At 35.9% G+C, this 11,949-nt stretch overlaps 1 protein-coding gene across 1 annotated transcript in view; it reads left to right on the top strand.

Moving 5' to 3' along the window:
• The window catches only part of LOC309840374 (uncharacterized protein), a gene marked incomplete at both ends in the record, with an annotated part of 45,677 nt that extends 35,642 nt beyond the window's left edge, over positions 1 to 10,035 (top strand). Inside the window, one exon of the mRNA XM_082682427.1 lies at positions 9,085 to 10,035. Within this exon, the coding sequence (XP_082538553.1) occupies positions 9,085 to 10,035 (951 nt within the window). The remainder of the gene's footprint in view (positions 1 to 9,084) is intronic.
• Positions 10,036 to 11,949: the final 1,914 nt, after the last annotated feature.

Genomic DNA, 11,949 nt, shown 5'->3' with positions numbered 1-11,949 from the left:
TGTTTGTTTGTTTGTTTTTTTTATAGTGCAAAAGGAAACAAGAAGCAAAGGGAAGGTGCTCTCAGTTGAAACATACTGAGATAGTGGAGTACATCTACACCATATAATATAAACCAGCCTGTCAAGACAATATTTTAAATCCCCTTCGCTGAAGAATTTCCAAGCTTTCCTGACATGTGAGAAAGTAAATGCATGCATAAAACATAACTATTTTTGTAAGACAACGAAGGTTAGCAATCCATAATCTCATACACTAAAAAAGAAAAATAAGATTTTGTTTATTTATTTGTCAGAGGGATCCAGAGAGCACCTGCAAGGGAAGCAGCAGGGGAAGGAGAAACAGGCTCCCAACTGAGCAAGGAGCCAAACATGGGACTCAATCCCAGGATTCTGGGATGGTGGCCTGAGCTAAAGGCAGATGCTTAACTGACTGAGCCACCCAGGTGTCCCAAAACAAAAGTTTCTTGCATATATATGGTTATATATGCATTTGTATATATTTATATCATATATTACATATATATAATATATATATAATGTAGATACACTGTTCTACTGAGGGAGGAAAAAGAAGCTATAACTAAATATAGAAGAGAAAGTATGAATTATTTTTAAAAGATTTTATTTATTTATTTGATAGAGAGTGGAATCACAAGTAGGCAGAGAGAGAGAGGGAAGCAGACTCCCTGCTGAGCAGAGAGCCCAATGTGGGGCTCGATCTCAGGACCTTGAGATCATGCCCCAAGCCAAAGGCAAGGGCTTAACCCACTGAGCCACCCAGGCACCAGAAAGTGTGAATTATTTTATGTCAATATGATTGTGTATTAATATTCTTCACTTACTTTGGAACACTGTGAAATTCAAACCTACTAATATATATTAACAATGCTGGTCTGTTTAGGAGTTAGCATATATACGCCTTTGGATTCAGTGTTGCTCTTTGATGCTAGGATATCAAATGCTGGAATTTGAATGGAGATACATTTTATGTACAGATCAATAGCCAGATGAAAAGATGCTTACATAGGGTGAGGTCAGGAGGCTCCCGAATGTCTGAACTTCTGTCCTCATGCAGTGGGATCTGTCACTCTTTGGACACATGGATATCTTTACCCCACTGAGAGCTCTCTGAGCCCCAGCTTTAGGAATGTTTAAAGAGGCTTCATCACATAGGCAAGGCAGGCCATTAACTCTGTTTTCAGCCCCTCTCTCTTCTAAAGAAAATGGAGGTAAGGAGAGCTGAAAATTCTAAGTTTCTAATCATGGCTTGGTTCTTCTGTTGATCAATCAGTCCTCATGCAAAAGTCATCCAGTACCCCACCCGAGGTTGCCTCATTAGAACAAAAGACACTCCTACTGCCCAAGAAATTATAGGAGTTTCAGGAGCAGGGTAAGGAACCAGGGTCAAAGACCAAATATTAAAACAAAAGGTGCTCCAAGTGTGCTCATCACTTAGGAAATAACAAGAGTTCCAGGAGCACGGTGTCAGCAGTCAGGGCCAGAGATCAATACGTATTTCTTATTGAGGTCACAATATCATAATCACACCAATCAGGAAAAAAAAAAAAAGTTGAACAAAACAAAACAAAGGAATTTATGTCCCTATTTAAGGAATGCTCTTCTTCTCTTTTCTGTGAATTCTTAATCTATTTAGTACACTTTTCCTTTCCTTTTTTTTCTTAATTTAAATTCAATTAGACAACATATAGTACACCATTAGTTTCAGATATAGGGTTCAATAATTTATCAGTTGTCTATAACACCCAGTGCTCATCACACTCATCACATCATGTGCCCTTTTTAATGCCCATCACCCAATTACTCCATACCCCACCTCCTCTCCAGCAACCGGTTTGTTTCTTATAGTTAAAAGTCTCTCATGATTTGTCTCCCTCTCCGATTTCTTCCCATTCAGTTTTTCCTCCCTTTTCCTAAGATCCTCCACACTATTTCTTATATTCCACATATGAGTGAAACCACATGATGATTGTTTTTCTCTGATTGGCTTATTTTGCTCAGCATAATACTCTCCAGTTCCAGCCATGTCAATGTAAATGCTAAGTACTCATCCTTTCTCATGGCTAAGTAATATTCCATGGTATAAATACCACATCTTCTTTATCCATTCATGTGTCAATGGACATCTTGGTTCTTTCCACAGTTTGGTTATTATGGACATTGCCTTTATGAACATTGGCACATGTTGTTATGAGTACTAGGTGTTATATGCAACTAATGGATCTTTAAACACTACATGAAAAACTAATGAGGTACTATATGTTGGCTAACTGAACATAATAATGAAAGAAAGAAAGAAAAAGAAAACCAAAGCTAGTGGCTTCACAATGCCAGAGTTCAAGTTATATTACAAGGCTGTGATTAACCAAGACAACATGGTACTGGCATAAAAACAGACAAATAGATCAGTGCAACAGAATAGAAAACCCAGAAGTGGACCCTTAAATCCATGGTCAACTGAATTTTGACAAGGCAGGAGAGAATATCCAGTGGAAACAGGACAGTCTCTTCAATAAATGGTGCTGGGTACATAGGTGCATGTGGACAGCCACATGCAGAAGAATTAAACTGGATCATTCTCTTATACCATGCACAAAGAGAAACTCAAAATGGATAAAAGACCTAAATAGCAAGGCAAGGGAAACAAAACAAAAATGAACTATTGGGCCTTCATCAAGACAAAAAGCTTCTGCACAGCAAAGAAACAGTCAATAAAACTAAAAGGGAAATTATGGTTGGGAGAAAATATTTGCAAATGACATGTAAGGTGAAGGACTAGTCTGTAAAATCTATCAAGAACTAAAACTTAACATCTCAAAAATAAATAATGTAGTTAAGAAAAGGGCAGAAGACATGAACAGACATTTATTCAAAGAAGACATACAAATAACCAACGGACATGTGAAAAAAAAAATGCTCCACATCACTTGGCATCAGGGAAATATACAAATCAAAACCACAGTGAGACACCACCTTATGCCAGTCAGAAGAGCAAAAATTAACAGGAGAGGAAACAACAAATGTTGGCGAAGATGTGGAGAAAGGGGAACCCTCTTACACTGTTGGCGGGAATGCAAACTGGTGCAGCCATTCAGGAAAATGGTATGGATGTTCCTCAATAAGTTAAAAATAGAGCTACCCTATGACTCAACAATTGCACTATTAGGTTTAGTACATTTTTCTATTTATATTTTGGCCTTTTTTTTTATATTAAAGAACAAGCCAAGACCACTTCATTTGAGATATCATTTTTTAAGATTTATTTATATATTTATTTGTGAGAGTGCATAGGGAGAGGGAGAAGCTGACTCCTCTCTAAGCAGGGAGCCCAGTGTGGGGTTGGATCCTAGGACCCTGGGACTATGACCTGAGCTGAAAGCTTAATGAATCGAACTACACAGGTTCCCCAAGATATTATTTATAATTATTTTTCCCATTGTATCCATTCTATTTGACTTTACTTTGGTGGCTTATTTCGTTTATCATGCCGAATTATTTATTTTGACACATCCCTTTTTTTTTTTTTTTTTCAAATTTTGTGTCCTTCCTTCTTAATTGTGAGCCACAAACTTTCATTACTCCACAATTGGTGGGAGGTTGGGGGAACCAGGTGGTGGGTATTAGAAAGGGCATGGATTGCATGGAGCACTGCAAAAACAATGAATACTGTCATGCTGAAAATAAATAAATAAATAAATTAATTAATTAATTGATTAAAAAACAAACAGACAAAAAAGACCTTTTCTTTAGAATGCTTTCATCACTTCAGTCACTAAAGTTTTTAATAATATATGCTCTTCACAAAAGTTCATTGTTCTTTCCTGTTGTCTGGAAACTGGCTGGCCAATTGTTGCAAGAGCATGTACTTTAAATGTCTGTATTTCACCAATTTAGTAGGCTATCTTTATTGAGTGACAAATACTCATTTGTTTTTGAGTTTCGTTTTGTTTTTTTTTTCTCAATATTCTATTTTATATCATCAGAAGACCTCTGTACCCATGCCTGGTATTACACCTTCTGATTTTGCGGCTTTGAAGTTCTCAGCAGAGATACATCTTGGACACACATCCTTGTAGCTCCAGCCTGGTTGGGTTCTCAGTCCCTCGCTGAGCTCTCATTTGGCTCCTTTGTGAGATCTGCTGCCCTCCTCCTCATCGCCTTCCATGATCTGGGGCACATGCTACTGATGGATCCCAGGTCAATTTCCTCATCATTTCCTGTTACCACATTGCTATTGGAGTTCTCTCTCTGAAATAGTTTCCTTTCCTAATCCTAAACTCATAGAAATCACTATTTACTAAACAACTGGAAGCAACATCCTATGTTTGACGTGAGAAATTGTTCCCAAACCATGATTCTTAAACAATCTGTTGGAACAAAATTGCCTTTCCTAGAATTGAAGCTTAGAATTCACAGACTCTTTGCTCTGAATCTTTCCCATGATCTCAGCTAGATTTATTTCAGATTCTCATTTTACCCTAAGTAAAGCTTGAAAATATTCACACCTTAAAGATGTAAAAGGAAATTGGGAAAAGATTGATATGCCTGCCAAAGGAAGGGAACATTTCCACTTTTCAGATTAGCCTTAGCTTAAAATTTTAGATTTTTGAACCATGTGTAATTCACTCAACATCTAAGTCTCAAGTTGTGCAGGTGACCATGAAGAAACCAATAGTATAATAGTTTTGTGCATAAAAATAGCATTTTTCATCAGAACATTTAACACAATGGTTACATAGGCCAGCTCTAACTAGTGATCAAGGAACCTATCACAGAGGAGAACATAAGAAAAACAAATTTGACATCTTGGTCTGATAGGAACAGACTCCCAATGGAGCATTTATAATAGAATAGATAAGGTAAGAATCAGATGTGTGTCAATTTTGGATGGTCTCAGATAGTAGTGTTCAGTGCTCTGTTCCATGCCTAAGAAATGAAATATGCTGTCAGCTCTAGTCCATATAGGGGCTGAAGAGAAAGTATTCTGGGAAGGCTAAGAACTATGTGGAAAAATTAAAATACAACACATCAGAGATGCCATAGTGATACTTCTAATTAGAATCTAAATTTGTCAGGTGGAAAAGATCCCTGAGGTAGAGTTAAATAACTGTCATTTAAAGAACAGTTCATGTTTGGAAAGAACAGATTATTATAAAGGTGGTTCACATATCTTTGATGACACAAGTGATTTTCAAATACAGTAACGAAACCATTAAATCCTCTATAGTGAAAAAAATCAGCAACAACCCAAAGAAGAAAGGTAAATACAAACTAATTTATACTGATACTAGGCTTAGATGATATTTTTAAATTTAAAACTTGCATTTAACACAAAGTAACACATATATCATTTTGTTACAGTGACTTCTATATGTTTCTGATTTTATTAAATAAAATTTACAATGAAATAATGTTAATAAATAATGGGATTAAGTCATTTAAAAATACTGAAAACTGTAATAACTGAAGTAATTTTCTAGGTATATGTAATATTATTGGAAATTTCATTTTGCACCAATACACTGTAAAAAATAAGTGTTATATTTATGTATTCAACTTGATAATGTAATAAGAGATTTAAAGCACAGTAATCCATGAAATCATGTTACAACCATTGGGGAACCCAAAGAACATTTATTTTAAAGAAAACAAGTGATAGAATTAAGGACTTGCAAGATAAAGAATAACAGTTTTAAATTCAATATTGTTTTTAAATTAATTTAAGGTTTAAGTTGCTAATATATACCAAATATATAAATATAACTGAAGCTTGTGTGGCTTCCAATATTTAGTTGAAGTAGAGTGCTGTTTTACCTTCTCTTAATCATTTGTAGTTTTTCACATCATTTGTAGTTTTTCACATAATGTAGTTTTTTCTTGGGTTTAAAGAAAACTCTTACAACATTAAGTTTTTTTTTTCTTTTTAAGATTTTATTTATTTATTTGACAGAAAGAGAGAGAGATCACAAGCAGGCAGAGAGGCAGGCAGAGAGAAGGGGAAGCAGGCTCACTGCTGAGCAGAGAGCCCAATGCAGGGCTTGATCCGAGGACCCTGAGATCATGACCTGAGCTGAAGGCAGAGGCTTAACCCACTGAGCCACCCAGGCACCCCACAACATTAAGTGTTATTTCCCTTTATTAATAAGAACTTAAATATTTGTAAGAAAGAAACTAGTATAATATTGTGAGAGCTCATGGAGCAAACCTCTGCTCTTTCTGCTTTGCTCCACTCTTGAGAAATACATACACAAATCTTACTATTTCATGTTATATATCAATGATTTCATCACCAAAATGCTGAGTTTGTACAACTAAAAATTATATTTTATTTAGCATGGTAATTTTCTTCATAATAAACATGAAATCATTTATATTAAATAAATGCCATTTGTAATAGAGCTACATAAAGATTGGAATTTTATTCTTTTGTATATTAATCCATTTCTCCCCTTTAAGAATATGATTTTTTTGTTTTTTTATTTTAATTTTTATTGTGTTGTTAATCACCATAAAATACATCCTTAGTTTTTGATTCAGTGTTCCAAGATTCATTGTTTATCCATCACTTCTAGTGCTCCAGGCAATACGTGCCCTCTATAATGCCCACCACCAGGCTCACCCATCCCCTCAAAGAGTCCACAGCCTCTCATGATTCATCTCCTCCTCTGATTCCCCCCCCCTTCACTTTTCCTTTCCTTCTTCTAGAATATGGTTTTATTTAAAACGTGTCTGCTGCTTTACTCAACTTCAGAATCAAATACTTGGCACGATCTTACGTGTAGCCATTTTCTAACCCCCATAAGTGATCCTAACTGGGAAAACAGCCACGGTCTTTACTTCCCAGGTCCTACACTAATAGTATAAAGAAAGGCTTACTAAAGGAATTAACCAAACTGCAGCAATCTTTGCTGAACAGTGATAGGTACTACAGGACTTAGGTTCACAGAATAGAGATAATAATATATACAAAACTATTGGTGGAGAATTCATGTCTGCAGAACGTGACATTTTTTATGACATTCTGATGATTGCTTTGAGGTCTCATTCCATTTCCAGATTAATCACTTGATGCAAAGAAAAAGTAAATTAGAGAATTTTTTCATGCTGCTTAGAACAGAGAGTACAATTCAGAAGAATAAGTTTTAGTTTTTAATAACAATGATAACAGCTACCTTTAGAGAGACTTGTATGAGTACCAGGACTTCAAATTGTTTTACATGTGTGAAATGAATACATTAATATAAACATCCTAAGTGTCAGCACAGTATTTAGCCAGTTTTGTAGTTGGGTGAACTATAGCATGAGGAGATTAAGCATCTCTCATGAGGTCATAGAACTATCAGGTGGTGAAACCTTGATTTAAATCCAGCCCATCTTGGCAGTGAATTCCATATACATGACATTATAGTATGCTGTTTGGGGGACAAAGTCCAAACCCACCAGAATGGAGAAATGAAAGGCAGACCTGCGACTGACCTTGAGCCAAGAAATTCCAAGGATACAATATCTAAGGATTCATTCACTCTCAGGATTCAACAACACAGATTCAGCTCTGAGAATGAGTGAGTGCCTCTCAATTTTGTACCTGAGCTGTCTCACTCACCTTACCTTCGTCCTGGGCTTGATGAAAGGAAAGAATGAAAAAATAGACATGATGACCAACAAGTAATGCAATAATTGTATTAAATACAATTTTGCTAAACAATGTGTTACGACCTTAAGACTAAGGACTTAAGAACATATTACCATACTCATAGCATATTAATTATAGTTATAAGACCATAACTAATAATAAACCAGAACAAAATTGATAGGTAATTTTACCAATATTATCTCATTTAATTATCACAAATAAGAAAGCAACTTTAAAAAATCGAAATGATGGCTTAATGTCACACAGATAATAAATCATGAAGTTAGGATTTAAACTCAAGTCCAACTAAAAAAAAATAAATAAATAAGCCACTGGTGCACCTGGGTGCTTCAGCTGGTTTAGCATCTGACTCTTGGTTTTGGCTCAGGTCATGATCTCAGGGTTGTGAGATTGATTTCCACATCAGAATCTGAGCCTGGCACAATATGTTTGGGATTCTTTCTCTCCCTCTCCCTCTGCCCCTCTCCTGATTCTCTCTCTATCTCAAATAAATAAATAAAATATTTAGAAAAGAAGCACTGACTTGTAATCATAACACCTATGTATACATGATCACATTATCTATCATTAGTAAGTCTCAATATTCTTATCTCTGAGAAGTGAGTTTAGAAACTGTTTGTCAAGTGTTTTTTGAGGAACAAAAGAGATAGTGGAGATCACACAGCACACAGACCCATACCTCCCCACCCCCACACCCACACACATACCCACAAGGAAAGAACACACTCCAGGCTATCCTTGTTTTCCCAGGGTCACCCTTTTTATTATTTGTATCTGTATCCATGCTCCCAGGCAAATTCTCCTGAATGAAACTGTTTTATAGTCCCCATTTGGTATCCTACCAAAAACATTGCTTTATTTCCCTATGTGTGATAAAATACTCCTCTATTTTTTTGTAAATTTCCTAATGATATTAACTGTATAATAAGAAAATAAATGAGCAAGAAATAAAGTGATAAGAGGATATTGAAGAGTTCAATTAGGCAGTTGAAAATATATGGGGAAGACAAAGTCTGATGTAGTTCTACAGAAGTGTGGTAGAGGAAACCATAGGAAAGTACAATAGCATCATCAAGGAATGTAATTAAGAATGGGATCATATGGCATAGCAGGAGATCTGTTTTCAGTGATTGCCAATGTTTCCAGTGTCTGTGCTGAGCAAGGCAGAGTTTGGTTTATCCTGGGCTGTATTCAGAAAGTATATGGGATGATCTTAAAGGAAATTTCAAGGGAGTGTGTACAGTGATAATCCACAGGATCCAAACTGAGAAAGTGAGAATTACACGAATAGTAATATTATTAAATTAGAAACAATTACAGTGATTATGAAAACCAATGTAGATACTCTAATACAATTTAGAGAATAGGTACTGATGCATTAAAGTAAAATAAAGTACATGCTCAATTGACCCTTTCCGCAGATGAAACACCAAGGAAAATCACAAGAAGAAAATCTGACTGAATTGATAGAATTTGTTCTCTTGGACTTTGCTGATGTTCCCCATCTCCAGTGGCTTCTATTTGGAATTTTCCTAGTCACCTATATTGTTATTGTGATGAGTAATGGCATCATATTTCTAATAACAAAATTGGATCCTGCTCTCCAGACCCCTATGTACTTTTTCCTCGGCAATTTTTCCTTTTTGGAAATCTGTTATGTTTCTGTTACTCTCCCCAGAATGCTTATGAACCTTTGGACCCAGAGAAGAACAATTTCTTTAGTTGCTTGTGCTACACAGATGTGCTGTGTTCTTGTGTTGGGAGCCACAGAGTGCCTTCTTCTGACAGTGATGGCCTATGACCGCTATGTGGCCATTTGTAACCCTCTGCACTACCCTCTAGTCATGAACCACAAATTTTGCATCCAGCTGGTGGCTGGCTCTTGGGTCAGTGGAATTCCAGTCCAGATAGGGCAGACATTCCAGATTTTTTCTCTGCCCTTTTGTGGCTCTAATTTAATTGACCACTTCTTCTGTGACATCCCCCCAATACTCAAGCTTGCTTGTGGGGACACATTTGTGAATGAAATGATGGTCTACATAGTTGCTGTGTTGATTGCCACGGCTCCCTTTCTTTTGATACTTATTTCCTATGGCAAAATCATCTCCACAATCCTTAAATTGCCATCAGCCACAAGTCAGGCCAAAGCCTTCTCCACCTGTTCATCGCATCTTATGGTTGTGGTGTTGTTCTTTGGATCAGCCATTATTACCTATTTAAGACCCAAAACCAGTCACTCAGCAGGGACTGACAAAGTGCTTTCTCTTTTCTACACTATTGTGACTCCCATGTTTAATCCCCTCATATACAGTCTAAGGAACAAGGAAGTCATAAAGGCATTGAGAAGATTGCTACGTAAATAATTCACTTCATTAAAAATGTGATACTTGCAGGAATTGATTCTTTATGTATTGGTGTTGAGATTTCAACAGATATTTATATTAATTTCTAATATCTGTCTATACAATGGTAATTTTTTTCTAAATTAAAAATTACTTGTAATGTTCTAATGTGTCAAATCATATATTTGTGCACATTTTATCAAATAACAAGTCATTCCATTGGTAATTTCATAGTTTTCTCATGTTTTATTTTCCTCTCTCAGTAAGAACTTTTGACAAGATTCAATGTAATGAACTTAGTTGTAATATGGGCTTTGTTGCTTCACTTACGGAAAATCATATCATTCATTTCCGCAGAGTTGCTTTTGAGAGTTGCTTTTGCTTTAAGAACTGGCTCGACAACAAACATTAAAATAAATAAATATGTATCTCTTGCAATGACTCTACAAAAAATTATTAAAGAAAAATGCACCTTTCACTGGAAACATAGTTTTATAAACTATTGGTGCACTAATACCAATCAATATTAAACACAATTTATGCTACTACCAGATTAACCATTTCTATGTAATACAGTTTTATGATTTGATAAAAGTAAATATTGTTATTAAAATATTTGCCTGTGGGTTGCCTGGGTGGCTCAGTGGGTTAAACCTCTGCCTTTGGCTTAAGTCATGATCTCAGAGTCCTTAGATCAAATCCCGCATCAGGCTCTCTGCTCAGCAGGGAGCCTGTTCCTCCTCTCTCTCTCTTTGCCTGCCTCTCTGCCTACTTGAGATCTCTCTCTGTCAAATAAATAAATCTTAAAAAAAATAAAATAAAATATTTGCCTGTAATAAAAAGAGGTGAGAAAGTTATGGGAATGTATGTTCAATATACTTTTCTAGAGAGGATAGTGTGATGGGAAAATTAGGGAAAAGGAATAAAATTTTATAAAATATATCTACTATAGGGGCACCTGGGTGGCTCAATTGGTTGAACACTGGATTATGGCTTCACTTGAGTTGTGAACTCCCAGTGGTGGGATCAAGCCCCGCATGAGCCTCAGCACTAGGATTGGAATCTGTTTAAGATTCTCTCTTCTCGGGGCGCCTGGGTGGCTCAGTGGGTTAGGCCACTGCCTTTGGCTCAGGTCATGATCTCAGGGTGCTGGGATCGAGTCCCACATCGGGCTCTCTGCTCAGCGGGCAGCCTGTCTCCCCCCTCTCTCTCTGCCTGCCTCTCTGCCTACTTGTGATCTCTCTCTGTCAAATAAATAAATAAATAAAATCTTTAAAAAAAAAAGATTCTCTCTTCTCTGCCTCTCTCCCTAATTGCTCATGCTCTCTCTCTCTCAAATACATACGTAAGTAAAATCTTTAAAAATATATATCTGTTATAAAAACACAGATATTACACACCTAACTTGTATACAATATACACACATACTGGAAGTGATCAACAAAAATATGATCATCAATGTAAATTATGGGTATATTAGGGTAAAATATTCTATTATTTTCTCCTTTGTTTTACTGATATTTATAGTTTATTGCAATAAGCATGTGTTATTCATGTAATCATGAAATGTGAATATGTATTCATAAATATGTCTTCATTGTATATGAGGAAAATCATTACGATTCATTGTTTGTATTGTTTCTCTATTTGTACTGATGTAATTAACCTTATTAATTGTCGGTATTTATGCCTAAGAATCCTTGTGTATGCAGGCAACAGATCTCTAAGGAAACATGACCTGTCACCAGTACTTCCAATTAAAAAAGAATGTGCTGAAGATTGCATTTGCTTTTAAAGTTGTAGTCCATAAGTGAAAAAGTCAGTTCTACTCATTTCATATGAACATATCAAAACTAAAAATATGATGTAAATCATTGGCTATAAGAACAAATTAATAAAATAGAAACATAATATGAACAATAAAAAATGCCAGGA

Source organism: Mustela nivalis, assembly GCF_964662115.1.
Source record: "Mustela nivalis genome assembly, chromosome: 9".
Classification (NCBI taxonomy): Eukaryota; Metazoa; Chordata; class Mammalia; order Carnivora; family Mustelidae; genus Mustela; species Mustela nivalis.
The sequence above is the reverse complement of the archived record's forward strand: the minus strand, read 5'-3'. Positions and strand labels throughout refer to the sequence as shown.